The sequence below is a fragment of the Halictus rubicundus genome, chromosome 17 (assembly GCF_050948215.1).
Source record: "Halictus rubicundus isolate RS-2024b chromosome 17, iyHalRubi1_principal, whole genome shotgun sequence".
NCBI classification, from domain to species: domain Eukaryota; kingdom Metazoa; phylum Arthropoda; class Insecta; order Hymenoptera; family Halictidae; genus Halictus; species Halictus rubicundus.
Window position 1 is genome coordinate 7476159 of NC_135165.1, and position 19609 is coordinate 7495767.

A 19609-nucleotide genomic window follows, 5' to 3' on the forward strand; every position below is an offset into this window, starting at 1 on the left:
CTGACGTATATTGACGTATACTGACTAACAGTGACAAGACTGTGCCCATTCAGACTTCATACAACTTTTATTGTAATATGTGCTTCAATGAAGAGGTTCATTAAAAAATTTCCGATGAAAACATTTTTACAATTTCAGTAATTGTAAAAGAAAAAATTAGGAAGCAGTCATTTTGACTGCTCCCGTCGTTCTAGTGTTAATGGTTTCTAAGCATTCGTGCGAACTATAGACGCACGGGGACGCATCAAGACCACTTATCACTAAGCTGAGGGCGTTAAAAGGAAGTTCGCGGATGTTTTACGCGCGTTCATAGAAGTAAAAACGAAGTGGAATTTTACTTCCTGTACTACGGGTGTTTAGTAAGTTCGTAACGACGTGTATACAGTGTTAAATCCTCTTATAAAATCCCACGTTCTACTAAAATTTCCGGATTACGAGCTGCGCTATAACGCACAAACCTCCGCGAATTATTAAAATCAAGACAAACATCATTTCAGCAATACTGCGCGAGAAGCGTGATTCGACGATCACTTCAAACATAATCGTCTTGGGGTTGAAGCGTTCAGAAAGTCTTACGATCAAGATCAAATAAGAAGCTAGAGAATTCCTCGGAACAATATTGAAGATCTGGAGAACATGTCCAAAATGCAAAAAAATAAATATAAAATAAATAAATAAATTCATTTCGAATCGTATTACTATTAGGTCAGTGCAAAAGTTCCCGAAAAATTTCTTGTTGTATCTCAGTAAGAAATCGGGCACGACGCACTGACCTAATAAAACCATCTTCAATCTCTCTAAACTGCATGGTACATTTCTATCGACCCACTAATATCAGAATAATCCTCGACGATTCACCTTATGGAGATCGTTCGCATTAATGAAGCTTCCTCGGACTCGTTGAAATCTTCATCCTCATAGATCTAGATAAACTCTTCCCCTGGCGCGCGCGCGCTCGCGCGACGACAGGGGAGAGGGGGAACGAAGGGTGTAGAAAAAGGAAACAAGGAAATAAATTAGCCGCGGAGTAAAATTAAAAAGTTACTTACCGCCGAAGAGCGCACTCGTATCGAGCAACGGATTGGCCTGGTCCGCCTGGAGTTTCTCGGAGGCGGAGGTGGCGCCCGGAGTCGCCGTGGCCGCCGCTTCGCCTCCGCCACCTCCGCCGCCTCCGCCCGATGCGGAGTTCTCCTTCTCCATGCCAGTCCCCTGAAAACGTGCATCAGCGTTTCGTTAGAGCCGTTAACTTCGTACACCGCGGCGAAACGGTTCCGTTTTAAATGGGGGAGGAGGGTCGAACAGCGGCAGCGAGAAAGAGCCGCGACGAAAACCCCGAGAGAGAGAGAGAGAGAGAGAGAGAGAGAGAGAGAGAGAAAGGGAGAGAGAGAGAAGAACCTTGACTCGGTGGTACCGGCAGTGGTTCCACATTTTTGCCGGGAAAACTGATGGGAGCTCGTGATCAGGGAGGAGTAACCCTATGAGAAAAAGGAAACGGTGCAGCTGACTGCTGTGAATTTTTTTTCTCCCGGGGTTCCGGGATACTAGCTGAGTTACGGCCGCGGATATTAGCCCCCTGTAACGCTGTCCTCGAGGTAGATACGCTTTATTCGATTCTGCGGACGATGCGCGCTATAGCGATTCGGCGGGGAACGTTGCGAAACCTCGGTGATGGATCAAGGGTTGACGGTTGTCGGGAATTTCGTCAGGGTTGATAGTTATCCTTTGGGGAATAGCGGTATACAGTCGGTGATTCAATTGTTAGTGTCACTATGGAAATGATTTTATATTGAAACTGTCGATTGTTCAGTGAAAACCTTGCTGCAACAACAAATTCTTATTCTCCTTTATGGAGTTGATAATATTGGCGAATTTTTTAACGGTTGATAATTATTCTTTGAGACATAGTGGACCTATATACAATGGCTGAATGAATTGTTAGAGTCAATAAGGAAATGATTTTATATTGAAACTGTCGATTGTTCAGTGAAAACCTTGCTGCAACAACAAATTCTTATTCTCCTTTATGGAGTTGATAATATTGGCGAATTTTTTAACGGTTGATAATTATTCTTTGAGACATAGTGGACCTATATACAATGGCTGAATGAATTGTTAGAGTCACTAAGGAAATGATTTTATATTGAAACTGCCGATTGTTCAGTGAAAACCTTTTGCTGCAACACTAAACTCTTATTCTCCTTTATGGAGTTGACAATATTGGCGAATTTTTTAACGGTTGATAATTATTCTTTGAGACATAGTGGACCTATATACAATGGCTGAATGAATTGTTAGAGTCACTAAGGAAATGATTTTATATTGAAACTGTCGATTGTTCAGTGAAAACCTTGCCACAACACGAAATTCTTATTCTCCTTTATGGAGTTGACAATATTAGACAATTTTTTAAGGGTTGATCATTATTCTTTGAGACATAGCGGACCTATATACAATGGCTGAATGAATTGTTAGAGTCACTAAGGAAATGATTTTATATTGAAACTGCCGATTGTTAAGTGAGAACCTTGCTACAACACCAAATTCTTATTCTCCTTTATGGAGTTGACAATATTAGAAAATTTTTTAAGGGTTGATAATTATTCTTTAAGAAATAGTGACCCGGCATACAATGGGTGATTGAATTGTTACAGTCACTAAGAAAATGATTTTATATTGAACCCGTCGATTGTTAAGTGAAAACTTTGCTGCAACACTAAATTCTTATTCTCCTTCATGGAGTTAACAATATTGGCGAATTCTTTAACGGTTGATAATTATTCTTCGAGAAACAGTGGCTTGGTATACAGTAGGTGATTGTGAATTGTTAAAGCTAGTTACATAGACTGGCGATTTTACATTGAAACAGTCAATGGTTAAATGAAAATCTTGCAAAATTGAAATTTCTTGAAAATCTTGGAATTTTCATTCTTTTATGAAGTTGACTTTCATGAAGAATTTCGAGTGTTTTGGAGTGTTCTTATATGAGCGTCTGACCAATAGCTTGTTTGCTTTGTTAAAGCATTAGAAATCCTTATGCAAAATAGAAGCATTCCAAATCGTAGGGACAGAAATGAAATAAAACTGTATATTTGATCATTTGAATAAGTCGAACACAATGTAATGACATTCTTAAATTCGTATAATATCTCCCCAGTTTTGTACCTCACCTATTTGGTTTTGTCATAAATGCATAACGAAAATATCGCTGCATTTTTCCCTAAAAATTTAACTCGCTAAAAATTGTACGCTCCTGCAGATTCATAGAATGTCGCAGTCATTTGTAAATGATGTTTGTTCAGTCACGGCAAAGGTTAAATGATTAGCCAGAGTGTCTCCTGTCACGTTCATCTTAATTTCGCTCTCAGACGCGTCAACCTTGCCCGATTTTCTTTCGGCCGATTCGATTGTTGTTTGCCAGACAGCGGCTCTCCCGCATACTCGATTTAACCGTCGGTTAATGGTACGAGTTTTGGAACCGGCCAGATGTAGGTTACCGGGTCCCTCTCTCGATTAGCGTGCTTCCTGCCAAGCGATGTATGCTTCTTCTGATTCGGTTGGTAGAACGTCGTCGGGACGAACAGATTGCGAACCAAGTGGGGAAACCTTAAGGCTCCGCGAATTATACTAATTTTTAGGGAATTCAAAATTGCGTTTCAGAGCGAAGTCTTCCCTTTAGAACGAGCTTGAAAACACTGACGTACGATTTTTCGTTGCCATCTTATTGAACGTCGAATGAAAAGTGAGCAGCAAGCATTTAGAATAATCCAAGGAACGTCTATATAATCATAATCATTGATAATAATCCAAGGAAGCTATTGCAGTTCAAAGATAGCAGTTCAATTTTTCAATTTAGTGCTTTTTTAATTTTTAGACTAATAGGAGAGAAATAGAAATTTGATTTCTTTCTTAATATGTTTCGTAGGTTGGGAATAATATAACAGTATTTCCAAAATTTTTACCGTTCTTAACGACACCTACTCATTTTTTCAACCCGCTATTAATTCTCCATGCTCGATTTTCGGAGTCCTGAAAACCTTTGCTGAAGACAGTGAAATCTGTGAAGCGTTACTATATTTATTAGTTAGTACATAATTCCAGAAAATGGGGGCGACTGTGAATCTCGAAGATTAACTGTTATCTTAAAATGTAACTCGCGTAGCTCTCTCGTCTCTCGCTGAAACTCCAACAAAGGCTGGACTAAACGTCTTCCCAGCCACCGAAAAAGTCACAGCGATTCTGCAACTGTGAATCACACATTTGCAGACCCTATTACAAAACTGCCAGCATAATACAACGTTACAGCTAACGCGTTAATACGACTTTATGGGGACGCAAAAATCCCTGCCGAAAATACCGAGAACCCGAGAAGGCTCATCAGGAACCCATTAAGATCGGCCATAACGTGAAGACCGAAGAAAAGAAGGAAAGGAGGAACGCACGCGTCGCGAATACGAGCAGCGTAATCTCCGCGGCCACCATTTTTCTTTGGACGTGTGTCCGCGAATCCTCGAGCGGCAAGTTTTTCCCGGTCGAAGGAGCGTAACACCGGTCGAGAAATCGATGGTCGGAGCCCGTGCTGCGTCTCTCTCTCCCTCTCTCACTCTCTCTCTCTCTCTTTCTCTTCCTCTCCTTTTAGATTCACCGCCCCTCGATGTCGCTCTCCCCCCTCCCTCCCCTCTCGCCGTTCTTCTCTCCTTGCCACGCGGAACTCGATTCTCTGACCGAAGACTTCCTTCGTATTCGTCGTCTCTTCTCGGCCGCCAATTTACGAGCACCTTGAAGTGCTCGCGAGCCTGAAGAAAGGGAGACGACGCACCTTGCTCGATTCTTCTCAAAACTCGCAGATAAATGTTCCCTGCATCTTTTAAAATTAGACTCGCATTCTTCGGGCAGCGTGTAACCCTTTCAATGCCGAACAACGATATTAATTTTAACTTTCATCCCTCCACTTCCAAGGACGTTTGTAAAGGGGTTGGAGGCCATTTGCCTGCACTAATTCACCTAATTTTCTTTTTCTGTGCAAGCAAAATTCTCGAACGTGCGAAACTTCACTCCCAGTCCGTCTTCATATTTTAACACCGGGTTTACGGGACCCGTCAAAATGACGGGTTCTAATATTTTTCATTTACGATTATTGAGATTGTGAAGATCCATCTACGTGGAATTACTCAACAAACTTATTTCCTTTGGTGTATATTATTTAAAAAATGGCTGAAAACTTGGTTAGCCACATTCCTCTTATTTTTATAGAGTAGTGTAAAGTACTCACTTTTAATGCTCCGTAAACCTAGTGTTAAAGACGTTTCTAAGGGGGTTGAAAGCCATTTCTCTTCACACTGATTTACCTTTTATTTTTCGATGCAAGCAAAATTCCTGAACATGCGGAACTTCGTTGCCTCCATATTCCAAGGACGTTTTGAAGGAGGTTAAAAGCCATTCGCCTTTACGCTAATTTATCTTTTGTGTTTCTGTGCAAGCAAAATTCTTGAACATGCGACACGACGTTCTCGGCCGTTATGCGACGCTGACCCGAAACGGAACGGAGCGGAGCGGAGCAAAGCGAAGCCGAGCGGAGCGCACCCCCTCCGATATTCCAGCGACCGGGAATTCGACGCTCGTACAGGGGACTTTGGTATTCCCCGCATGGAACGAGTATCCGGGGAACACCGGGATTGTGAGCTGCGAATTTTTAGCGACTGCCACTCGCCAAGGGATCGCCTCGTTGCGGCCGAATGGTATTTCGAAAGTATCGGTCGAGTGGACCCGCGACCATTATGCCAGCGAGTGGCAATCCCTCTTGATAGCTCGGCCGCTGTTAGGATCGCTCGCGAGGAAATTTGATTGGCCTCTCCGCTAATTGGCGCTTAAGTTGCCACCGATTGTTTCTTAAACCCCCGCCGCCATTTTGACGCGTGCAAATCGGACGTGTCACACCGCTCGGACGTTTTGGCAGCGCACAGGCGATCCCGAGAGACAATCCGGACGAGATATAGTCCGCGGCCCGTTGTCAGTCCCATTATCAACACGAGCTTCGATTCGTGATTTTAAACGTTTCGTCGTTTCGGAGGGCAATTAGCAACTCCTGTTCTACAGGCTGTAAACTCGAAATTCGCCATTTTGCTGTCTAAATTCACTTTTTTGCTAATCAAATTGAAAGTTTTATCGCGTGTCACGATGAACAGACGGTTCATAAATTCATGTAGCAGACATAAAAACTAATTGTAGACTAGTTAGACCATTTTTAGACCAATGAGTCTAACATATAAAATACGACCGAATTTACTACGTCTTTCATTTATTTTGTAAAGTAAGATGTTATTGGATTACACTTGCTGAAGATTTATCCACAAAACTTGAAAACTGAATAAACAGTCTTGTGACTAGCTTTTTGTGTCACTGTTATTAGACAAGTAAAATTGAGATGACGGAAATTTTACAATAATGAATACAGATTTAATACTATGTCAGATCGAAGTAGTTACTTAAGAGAATTAGAATTAAGACGAAAATGAAACGTCTGAGACATCCGGAAGGGGATGAGGATCTCAAATGTCGAATTAACTCGTCGTCCTAAAAAGTGAAATGGTATCAATTTGGTAATATTGAATTAATTGAAGGATTAATAAATAGGAAGGCAGCTTTGTAAATCGATTTTCGCAAGTGGCATGCTCCAGTAGTACACAGACGCGTTGATCGGTCGCGTTAAATATAAGAATCCGTGGAATTTGTTAAATTGGGATTCCCTACAACGATGCCGGGCGTGAAACAATTCCATCCGACATTTTTCACCAGCTTTTTCAAATCGCTTCCTATTCGAGGGTGCCACCTGTTTCCTGCATCCTCTATTATTATTCCAAACATCGCTGGATTGCGTATCGTACCGTCGATTATTCCACTTCGAGTCGAGTCGAGTGAACAAAATTGGGATAACCCGTGAAACCTAGTTCGGAAATCGTTCTCGTTCAATCTGGACCCGTACTTGTGCCAACTGATTTACATTATCGGAAACATATTTTGAATAATTGATACGTGTATAATCCTTGTGCAAATAGGTTTTTTTCTCTTTACCGGGCGTTGAGTAACTGAGCTATGTTACATGGATCGACAAACAATGAGTCGATAGAAAATTGTTCTACGCGAGTATCAACGTCCAGTACTCGACTATAGTTAAAAATATTATTTTATGCGACGGTACAGCATTACGACTTCAACAGGAGGTAAGAAAACAGTACTATAAAAATCCACTGTCAACTGCGGGAAATGTATCCCATTACAAACAGAACGTAGTACTTATTAACACTGGAACAAATTATAATATTATCCATTAAACAAGATCAGATAGAAGTATAAATTTTGCTCAGCCGATCTCAAGTATCAGCTCACAAGGAGTTCCAATTTCAATTTGTTCTAGGACGTACAGAAATTTCCAGATCGATGTCACCTATTTTGACGAAATATCTGTGACAGTCTATTTCAATAAATTATTAAAGAGACGCCTAATTCTAATAAATTTCAGTTTGTTCTAGGACGCACAGAAATTTCCAGATCGATGTCACCTATTTTGACGAAATATCTGTGACAGTCTATTTCAATAAATTATTATAGAGACGCCTAATTCTAATAAATTCCAGTTTGTTCTAGGACGTACAAAAATGTCCAGATCAATTCCATCTATCTTGACGAGATGTCTGTGTCAGTCTATTTCAATCAAATATAATAGAGACGCCTAATTCCAATCAGTTTAAACTTATTTCAAGACGTATAAAAACTGTTTAGAATAATTCCACGTAATTTGAATGAATGACTGGCAACTGTCTGTGCATCGCACGATGATAACGGCACCGGTGGCAGCGAAACGGTGTCTATCCTAGCAGCAGCCTAACCCGAGTGAACGTAACAACCAACCACGTATATTTATACAACAGCTGACGGGGCGGTAGGGGTGTGCCAGTCAGCTGATCGAAGCGCTGGAGGGGAAAGCTCGATGGAGGGGAGAACGGCCTTTATTTAAAGCGCTCGAGGAAGCCTTTCTTCGGCTGGCAAACAGTCATCGAATGAACATGCGAGAGACACCGACGTGCTTACGTATGCGCGTGACTGAAATATTAACGCGGATTTTTCGCCGTCTCTCCTTCTCTCTCTCCCTCTCTCTCTCTCTCTCTCCTTCTTTCTCCATCCGTCCTTCGGCGCTCGTTGCGTGGGCGGGGGCAGAACGCGCGGCGACGTATTAACATAATTAACCGGAATCCAGACGTGGCGCAGACAATGCTCCGCTCAGACCGTTTTCTCTAATCTCACGGCTTCGGGAAATCGATATTTGTCGTTCCAAATCGGTATTCAGCAGTTCAGTATCGATATGCGTAAGTTGTAGTTCTTCAAGATCGAATCAATACATATTTATAACATCAGTCCGGTTATGTTCAGCATTCTTTCACGCATTAACCTCTTTTGCCTCACAATTTAATTCCGAGATTTCAGATTAAAACATGGAAAATAACATAATTTGCGTAGCTTCCAAATCAATGTAGAAGGATTAGGGTGCTACTACACATATTATAGTCAATTCAACGTGGAGTTTTCTTGATAATCGAAGTCAGAAATAACAGAATTTAAAAATTCTTGAAATGTTTTCTCTATTTTGCATTTGATCTACTCATTTCTATCATAAGTCTTACGAGTGTCTGTATTTAAAAATGGTAAACGTAAAAATGTTATTATTGAGCGTCTATGTCTTCAGACACGATGAAAACTGATTTCATATTCTCCTATATGAATAACATTCATTCGATTCATTTCTGTAAAACGACATAATGGATCACTGCGCGACATACAGAGATTGCGACCTGTTCGCATAACCATCTCAATTATCAAGCACTTCCCTCATTTTCCGTTTTTCTTATCCTTCTCCCGGTTACAGCGGGTTCGCAAAAGTTCAAGGTCCGCTTCGAGTAGCTTCTGAATCGCCTCTTTATGTGCGAAGGAATGGAAAGAAGTTCGCGGTTCGTTGAGTCCCGTAATGCGGCCGGATTATGGTAGAGTTTAGGTGGAAAGTTTTATACAGCGGGTCTGTAAATTTAGGTAGCCGAGGTGTATGCGCGTATGTGTTCAAGGCGGCGCGTGTGTGTGTGGGAGCACCGTCGCATTTTTCCGACAATTATTTCGTCGACGGGTTCGATCGTAACCGACCAAAAACTCGTCGGAAACCCGGGGAAAATATGTCGCCTGCGTCCTCGACGAATAACTCACCCTCCCCCGAATCCACCGATCTTCAATCGCCGCTGCTCTGCCCCGGGAAAAAACTTCACGCTGGTCAGTCCCGCCATTCCGTTTTTCCAGCTCCTCCCTGTCACGAGCTCCAATCAGTTTCCCCGGCAAAAATGCACCCCCGTTTCCGTTACTTTTCTATCCCCTACTCGCGCCAACCCCCGGAAAAAGACACCCCCCGCTCTATCCCGTTACATCAACTTCTGTGCACTGTTGACGATTCGTCCAACGAAACTGCCTTGGAACAATCGCTGCTACCAGCAAAAATCTGTTTCCGTTACCACCCCTCGAACACCGCCCACCCCGAAAAATAAATAAAATTCGCAGTGGAAACAGAACTGCAAAAGAACTGCTTCCTCTGACAATGCTGCAAGTGACGTCAATAATGGGTAAATCTTAATCATTGGAGTATTCCATAATTTTTCAAAGCGCATGTATAAAGACTGTCTAATTGATCCTTCAACAGCAACTTTAATTGCGAACCAACAACTCACACCCAGAAATGATATTTAACAATTTCGTTTGGGATTGTAAGGAGGTCTCTCTGCTTCCTTTAAGGACAGCACAATTATTAAAAGTCCTATTAATCCTCCGACGGTAGTCTGTGTCTATTTTTACTTTTGCATCTTCGGCTCACCCTTAACCCATTTGCATCGTTAGCGTATATATACGCTCAATTTTCCTGCTCTGCTATCACCGGAGCGTATACACACGCTCAATTTTTCTAGTCACTATCACCGGAGCCGTATGCATACACTCAACTTTGTTGGTCACTATCATTATTCGTTAGCTGAAAAATAGAAATGGAGCGTGTTGTTGGAGATGAAAGTAGTAATTCTGATTTTTTCTTATAATGCTGAAATATGAAGTTCTGTGGAGTACTGAGAAAAGTTTGATGATAAAGGCCTTCTTTTCATATTTCCTTATGATGCAAATGGGTTAAACAGGGGTGTACCCTCTTAAAACCGCCAGACAGCAAATCTTCATGCGAAATAAAAGTCGTCCAAGTCAATCGTAAGAAACAGAGGTCAAACGAAAGTGTATTTCCTCTTTCAATAATTTTAACCCTTTGCACTCGAAGCTGTCTTAACTCCAAAACGAAACATTTCTTCCGATCTAGAATATTTCCCTTCTGTATATTTTTTGTCGTGTTATACATACGCAAATGGTGCAATTTACTCGTACAATACGGAATTTATTAAATACAAACAAATTTAATGATGTGACAAATATTTTGAATAATGATACAGCAATTTTTAGTGGCGCCTTGCAGTCGCCATTCGAGTGCTAAGGGATAATAAGTTAAATAGAATTTATCTATTGTCTTTACGGTCTTATATTGGACCTGCTATTCACGACAAAAAGAAATTTTTTTCTCAGCGTCCAGTCTTGATAAAAATTGAACGCGAACGGGCCAAGAAAATTCGCCAACAAATGCATGGATCGGAGACATTATGTGTGGCAAACTCGCCCCCTTTCTCGCGCCAGTGTTCGCGCGTCCCCATGAAGAATTTAACGGGTGGACTTCGCGAAGGGGGAACACAGGTTGGGAAATTTCCCTAGAAGCAATATCCCCGGCTCGAATCGATATTCCCCCGGACCGGGCTCGGTCAAAGATCGGTGGATCGCGTAGCTCGGTTCGGCCACAGTCGATCATAAAATGGCGAAGTTTCGCCGGCGTAGCACACCGGGGAAAACTTTCATAGCGATGTCTGGGTCACTATGCTCGCTCGCCGCAATAACCGATAAACTTTTCACGATGCACCAGTGAAAAAGAAGAGGGAGCAAAGGGGGTTGGATAGGTGGGAGTGGGGGGAGAGGAGAGAGAGAGAGAGAGAGAGCAGTCGGCTGCGTGTTCAGCAAGATATACGAGGCGTCCCCCGCATCCATTTCCATGTTATTGTTGCACGCCGGACCGGCCGCCATCTTTCTTTGCGGACCATTCGCCATTCGCGTTTCTACGCGTCGGCGAGCCTCCCCAATGAAAATGTTAATCTTATTTAGTTTCTCCTTTTGTTACGGCCGTTTAACACGTCCAGCCAGGCTTTTCCTACTCGTTTATTAGCTTACATATTTTTGTTTTTTTTTCACTTTTCAACTGGTTTCAACGATTTCCGTTTGCACGGATGTTGGACCCACTGGGCTGTTATTCTCGTTGTAATTGATGTCGATGCATCTTCTGTTGCATTTTTGGAATGCAAATTTTTGAATTGCTGACGTACACCCTTGCCTTTAAAACGACGCTTCGGAATCGTCTTGGATTTCAGACGACAATTGAAAACAATCGAATTTGTCCATCATGAATTAACACGCGTAATATCAACCTAACAATTTTACGTTGATTTTGAAGCAATATAAATTATTTTTTATATTGCTAGATAAAATGGAACAGCATGTTTTTATCTGACATCTTGGAATTGAATTGTAAGGCGAGGGGATAATAGAAAATCTTTCAAAAAATAAAATAAATAAATTTTAATTCTGTATGTAACTTCTAGAAAATGTGATTGTCATCATCTTTGAAATATTATACGACCCTTATTATGTTTAGGAAATTTTATTTCGATGCCAATTTCTATAACTTTGATCCTAAAAATTGATTTCTCTGTAAAATCTGCAGAAAATCTCAAAGTTTCAGCTCGTCGGAGAACGCGTCTGTCGCACCTATAGCGCTAATTGCCCGGTAAAACGTCGCACAAATGAAAAAGCCCGAAGGAGCCGTATTGTCTATCGAACACGGTGCCTGCGCGAAAGGTAAACAATGTCTCGCGGTGGATCGGAGTTTCGTTCATTATTTGCAAACAATTATTTCATACCGCGAGGTTTCAGAGCGCGGCGAGGTACCGCCGGGAACAAAGAGACACACGCGCGGTCCTGATTAAACGATTGAAATCTACAAATAAAATATAAATGATTATGCAAATAACTGGCGGCGTAGTTTATCGTACACGTTGATCAGTAAATAATTCTCGCTTTGTTTAACGCGTTCCTACCCCTGGTTCTCTTCGCTCTGTGCGTTGCAGCTCGAACCCGGAGAGAGAGAGAGAGAGAGAGAGAGAGAGAGAGAGAGAGAGAGAGAACGAGCCGAGCTTTTGTTGCGTACCTGTGCGTGTACCGACGCGCCGGCCCCGTGGAACATTTTCCTGCAAATGAAATCATCTGCCCGCGGAGGAAACATGCGCCGGGGTTTATTCACCGCGCGAAATTTATTTTTTTCGATGCCTCCCTCGCCTACGCCCGCGAATTCGCGAATCTGCTTCCCATAATTTTTCTGTCCCGCTTTTTCTTCATACTCTCATTTGTTACTTTATTTTTGAAATTTTGGACAATGGGATTTGTGAGTTCAAAGATTTCACGAGGTTCCGTCGGTTTTAATATGTCAAATTTCTGCCATTAATTTGTCGAGATAGTGACCCTTTCTTAATTTTGGAAAATGAGATTTGTAATTTCTAAGATTTCCCGGGGTTCCGTGAGTTAAATAATTTTATTTCTAAAATTAACTTGTCGAGATAGTGATCCTTCTATATTTGTGAAGTCTTTTGATTTTGTAATTTCAAAGACTTCACGGGGTTCCGTGAGTTTTGTAATTTTATGATTTCCGCAATTTATTTTGCAGTGACCATATTGCCGGCCGTAATTTAGCTCTATTAGGAGTATAATGCATTCCAAAGAAGATGATAACTTCATTCAGCTTTTCGTAAATCAGGAGTCACCGATCTGAACTCGAAATTACTGCCAACTGGGCTACCAACCGATCGATTAATTGCCTCGAACATACCAGCGAGAACACGTGAACCATCATTTCCCCAATTGCTTCATTCGAAGGTCTGCTTCAATTGCACCGCATGTCGTTAACACTAAACCTACCGAGCAGAAAATGACAATTTATTTAGGTTTTTCACGAATTTTATTTTTAACCATTTGCATTCCAAATTGTTCCTCAATTTTGTTCCCAACAACTTCCTATTATTTCAAGTGTTTTAATAAAAATGTACTTCAAAACACTTTGCTACCAATCTTGGACAATCTGTTTCACTAATCATTGGACTGCGAATTTTTGAATAGTGGAAATAGGTAGCCGCAATTTAAAGCAGGCGATGTATTAGGTGTTCCAATGCATTAGTCCAAGCTTAAAAAGAATTATGAAAATTATTAAAAGAAGAAAGTAATTTCTGATCGACTCCTGTTCATCGTTATCAATACAATTTTTATTTTGCATACAAATCCACAGTCTGTTAATTATATTGAAAATAGAATTCGTGTGAAGAAAATTAATATCGTGTCAAAAGCATTACAAAAGGTAATGTCTGTTTAAATAAAGAAATCTATTCGACAATTTTCCAGGGGAAAATCCTTCCCAATATCAACATCAATAGAACAACAAATGCGAAAACGGACCAACAAGAATAGGTTCAGTGTTAAATCCACTTTATAATGCAATTAAAAGGAACGAGTAAATATCGTCGCAGCTTCGGTCGCATTTTCAACCAGGAATAACTTGCTGCACTTTTCACTGCACTTTTTCCGCGTACGCAGTGTAATCGCGGTCAGCCGCGTCCGTCGGCCTCAACAAAACGCGAAACATTGCTCGGTTCCGGGTAACTTGAACATTTTCCGACTATTCTGCGTCGAATCGTCCGTAGGCAAGCGTCTGGCCCGTAATTGACGGAGATAAAACGATATCTCCATCATGTCGCAGCGGACTGGCCGCGCGCGTAATTTCGCCGACGGTGACGCGTCGTCTATAAAACTGGTTTCGGTGCCTCCAGGACGATGCGTCGCCGTTTTATTTCGATCGAACGGACCATGATTCTCCCGATGCCCTCGGCATCTGATCGAACTCTGCCAATATCCGCGACCCGGCCCGAATATTTCGACCAACAATCTTCCGAGAAATCTGCGACCGAACGAATCGCGTTTCCGCTTCCGCCGAGTACCCGTAGTTTTTACTATTGTTGGTCTTCGCGCGAACGGTATCTTCAGAACATCTTGTTCCTAAGAATCTGTTCCAACAATTTGTAATTTACACGATGATTGCCTTAGCCGCGGACACGGTGGATGCATTATTTTGCGGAATTAATCTTGCGACGATTAGTAGACAGAATAAAAATTGTCAACATAGTGGTCATATTGTCAAGACAATATGATATTTGACAGTGGTGAAGTTTTTTTTCTCTCTTCCATAATCCTAACAAGTTCAGAAAATTGAATCGGCATTCTCAAATTCTTTCAACCCTTTATTGTTTTAAATGACACCAACTTATCGTGAATGCATAAAATCCACAATTTAGTGATGAATAGACCTTTATGCATTTAGGGCTTCTGCAAATGTTCAAGAAATGCTATAATATAAAGTTCCACAGAATTCAGTACGATTTTTATTTATTCCAGATCTACAAAGGCTACTACCACTAAAAATGAGATTTTATTTGTTTTCACTTTCCTGAAGTTTGCCTACAAAAATTGAAAATTGCATGAACATCCGCAGTCTAGTGATGAATATGACTGAACAATTAAGTAGATTAATTATTGTCGGAATTGTTGAATGCATTTTTTTTTTATTATGGTCTTGCACCTAATCGAAGCCTACTACTATTACACTATTTCAGCGTTGAAGATTGAGCACAGCATTTTTGTAATCTAATAAATTCTTCCGAAGATTATTTTTCTTTGAAAGAATATTGTTTAACGTCCTTTAGACACAGCACTCTCGCATTGTCGTTAAAGGCGCTTATTGACAGACTTTCGCTAGCTGAAATGTTAATTATGAAAGTTCATCCAGATTTAATTAACTTGCCGAAAATATCATCGACTATATGCAGATAATTAAATTTGCTTTCTCTGTTGAACATTCAGTCGAGCATATTTCGATTCGATTCGAGATAAGTAACATCATAATGGACAGGCTGCCGAGTCTTTAATTACTTTGCACATATTTTCAATCTATGATAAAACTTGTCGAATTAATAGACGCACGAATTATCTGTACTCCACTTTGGTGCACGAATTCCATTAAAATTAATAATTCATCGTAGAGTCCTTTGTATACCCGACATGAAAATTCATAATATTAATGAACTCATGCTAGAATTGTCTGGTCGATCGTGTATCATGTACGCACGTGATATTTTATAATAAAAATACATTCTTATCGTTTTTATTTCAAATTATAAATTTTGATACCTTAAAATTGCGGTAATTTTTTAATTTTTTTGCAGGGGGGACAAGGTTGTTCCCTCTACAATTTTTATAAATTATTCTACCAAAATTTGTGTCCGCATGAAGACCATTATTGGGTGTTGTGATAATCAACTTTGAATAGTTAAGTCAAATAAATAGCTGAGCTATCATGTGTGGAAATAACGATGCCAATTAAGACACGAATATATATTAGGTGTACAAATTAATTCGTATTCAATTAATGGATTATTTGCAAACAATGAATAATACTATCTTACCATCTCACAAGCAATTAATCAGTCTCCAATATGAGGAGCAGAAGATTGGAATTTGAAATGAGGTTACAATTAATTATAAGGGCGAAGAAGTAATTTGTACATCTAATAAATCGTATTCTTGGCGGACGAACTCTTGTTTCAACAAATTTGCAAAAGAACGATTTACACATAAATAATCTCCTAAAAATCCACTTTATTCCTATCCAGAGTAAATTGCACCTATGTCAGTAGAAAAACGATCTCCCAGAAAGTCCGTAAGATTCAATAACCAGGAAATCTCCACCATTACCGAACACATCCTCAGCCCCATAAAAGACGAGTTAACTCGTCGCCGGAGCGGATGCAGCAGCAGCCTTTCATTTCCCGACTAATAATTCTTGCATTTCGCTGCGTCACCGGCGAGTCTGCATCGGTACAAAATTATGTCTCCTCGTGAATATTCATACTCCGCGGATCAGCTGGTTAAGAGGTTGAAGAGTCGATGCTCGTTCATCTCGAAGTGTACAAACGAGCGAGTCGGATATTGAAAGAAATTTCCCGGGCGCGAGATGATTTCAAGTGGATCATGAATTCCGAGGGAGGATCTGCTAGCCGGCTGCTGTTAAACAGAAAGATTTAGCCAACCCCCTCCTCGGGCTAATCGATCATCTATCGGAAAACGATCTCTCGAGGTGGCCTTCGGTGCATTTCCCGATTTGCTCGTTTTATCCGCGCGCGTGCACCCGTATGAATATTTCAGACGTTTCCACGGAACGCTAAGATCCCGCGGACTTGCATAATTGAGCCCCGATGGCAGAAAGTAACGGTGACGTTGGAATCGACACCTGCCACCGTCGCGTCGCTGTCGTCGCGTGGGTTCTCCCGTTACCGAATGTTTATAGCACTCTGATTCCGATATTCTTCAACGTATTCACATTTTAAGACTTCTGCAATGCAACTTCCGAATAGCACAATTTAACTTCGTGCACGTCGTTGTTCGAATTATTCGGCACGAATGCCGAAACCTTTACGAAAATTTCTTCCTTTCGCCTCCAAACGATACTCTATGTATAACATACGTTAACTATTGCAAATTGTAATATCATATTTCTTTACACAGTGTGTCCCACGAGCCTTGTCCACTTGAATATCTTGGTTATTTCAAACAATACGAGAAAATGTTACTTACAGAACTTGTAGGGTTTAAGAAACTACATAATGTGGTATAAATGATATTCTTGCAAGTGGAGGCGTAGAGAAGATATAGAGGTCACCTTTGTTTTTTTAAATGGAATGTCCAATTTTGTATGCTCGATCTCGATAGATTGGCGCATTCTGAGTATAAAAGTACTAAAGTGTATTTGTCCTAAAACTTACCGTTGCTGAGACATTTGACTGTTTTCATTCTATTACTTTCATTATGGAACGTATTCAAGGATATGCTCACTACGTCAAATTTAAACATTGGTAGGCTTTCGACGTTTCTCGGTGGCAGTCAGTTTCTCAGTTAGTGAACATACGATAGTCAATATGAAATTTTCATTCGAAGAACAATTAGAGATGCTTCTAATTTATGGAAAATGTAAGAGAAACGCAATTGTGGGTCAAAATTTGTACGGTGAAGGATATCCAAACCGCATATGCCCTTCATACAAGATTTTTGAAAGATTGTGTAAAAAATTAAAGGAAACTGGAACTCTCGCTGTTCGTAAGATGAATCGTGAAAAGCCCTTATGTAGTGATGAAGATAATAAAATTAATGTTGTTGCAATGGTACATCATAATGCTCATGTCAGTGTACGTCAGATTCAGCGCGAATCTGAAGTCAGCAAAAGTAGTGCATCACGAATTTTCACTCGTCACAAATATCATCCGTACCACATTAGCCTTCACAAGAAATTACATCACATGGATTATGTAAATCGTGTTAGATTTTGTGGATATGCTCAGGAGCAGCTACAAATCAATCCACCTTTTCTCTTTAATACTATTTACCGATGAGGCTACTTTTACCAGCACTGGGCGTGTTAATTTACATAACACGCATTATGGGTCAGTACAAAATCCTCACTGGCTACGAGAAATTGATCATCAAAGACGCTGGTCCATTAATGTGTGGTGTGGAATCATAGGGCAACAAATAATTGGGCCTCATTTCATTGACGGCACTTTTACTGGTCAAAAATATGACACGTTCTTAAGAAATATATTGCCAAATTTATTAGAAAACGTGCCATTAAGCGTTCGTCAGACAATGTGGTATCAGCACGACGGATGTCCAACACACTACGCTCGAAGGGTGAGAAGTACACTTAATGAAATATTCCCAAATCAATGGACACGGTGGCACCATTTGCTGGCCAGCACGAACTTCAGATTTAATACCCCTAGATTTTCTCTTGTGGGGAACATTGACAAATATTCTGTATCGAGTTGCACCAACAACTCCGGAAGATATGAAGCAACGAATTATCGCAGCGTGTGCTACAATAGACGCTCCAACAATAAGACGTGTAAGAGATGCAACAGTTCAAAGATTACAACGTTGCATCGCTGCAGATGGCCGACATTTCGAACATTTTTCATAAAAACAGTCAAATATTTCAGTAACGGTAAGTTTCAGGACAAATACACTTTAGTACTTTTATACTCAGACTACGCCAATCTATTGAAATCGAGCATAAAAAATTGGACATTCTATTTAAAAAAACAAAGGTGACCTCTATATCTTCTCTACGTCTCCACTTGCAAGAATATCATTTATACCATATAATGTAGTTTCTTAAACCCTACAACTTCGGTAAGTAACATTTTCTCGTATTGTTTGAAATAACCAAGATATTCAAGTGAACAAGGCTCGCGGGACACACTGTATAAGAAAGAGATAGATAAAATAATACTGGTACCAAATGTGTGCTTAAAAATATTTTGCAGATCACAATAACTTTTATTATAACTATAGGGAACCGGTATTTTTATTATATAGCGGTATGACATTATCGGTATATTATTATTTCGGTTTCCATAAGGGTTTCGAAGGTGCAACCGAAAAATACCGGTCTAAAATAGAAAATCCTGCTGTAACGGGGTACTCTCATAAGCAAAAATTGCGATTTGATTTCTGTGAAACAGAGTTTAACTTGATTTGTACAAATTCTGAGATCCTTGTAATGCGGTTTCCACATAACACGGTACGCATTAATCGCGTTACAGCTGACCGTACCGGTATTTTACATCTCGGTAGAAGTAAAACCGGGGACCAGAACGTAACGATAGCACCTCCGGCCTCAACATCTCCGAATACCCTCAACGGTATCAGCCAGCGGCAAACGGTGCATCGTGCAGTTCTTCAGAGCGAGAACGATCGCGTCCGCGAGCTGATGGCAGTTATCAAAACCAGCTCTATCCCCATGGAACCGGTCGCGACTGCGTATCAATCAATTTCCCCTGTTAGCGCGAAGAATAACAGCTTCCGGCAGGCAGAGAGAAAGAAAAAAAAGAGAGAGAGAGAGGGAGAGAGAGAGAGAGAGAGAGAGAGAGAGAGAGAGAGGGAAGGAAGCAGTCGTCCTATCTCGCGGACGTTCCTCGCATCTGCGTCAATTACAGGCGGACTCGGTAGTTCCTTCGCTGCGAAGGAGACGCGGGGGCGTTTGGGGATGAGGACACGCGAGATGGAGAGGAAAGCGGGCGAGAGCAAGCTGGAAAGACAGAGAAATGCTCGGTGAAGAGATGGGAACACGGAGAAAGCGTGGAAGAGAGAGGTGGATAGCCTAGGACCTCGGGTCTTGATGGTTTCGTGGAGCTGGTCGACGTTACGGGTCTCCGTTGCGTCGGTGTGCGTCCAGAGACCGGGCCAGGGGGTGGAAAACGAGACGAACGACCGGGAGGACAAGGACGGGATAGGGGAT

The 19609-nt window shown here is 41.1% G+C and overlaps 1 protein-coding gene across 19 annotated transcripts in view; it reads right to left on the reverse strand.

Annotated features, from left to right (window-relative positions):
* The window catches only part of LOC143362424 (bromodomain adjacent to zinc finger domain protein 2B), a 295115-nt gene that overhangs the window by 70697 nt on the left and 204809 nt on the right, over window positions 1-19609 (reverse strand). For 18 of the 19 annotated variants that reach the window (XM_076802565.1, XM_076802574.1, XM_076802569.1 and 15 more), the window contains one exon: window positions 1050-1209. In XM_076802565.1, the coding sequence (XP_076658680.1) occupies window positions 1050-1209 (160 nt within the window). Of the gene's footprint in view, window positions 1-1049; window positions 1210-9246; window positions 9359-19609 lie in introns of those variants that run through there. The other variant, XM_076802575.1, reaches the window with a different exon arrangement.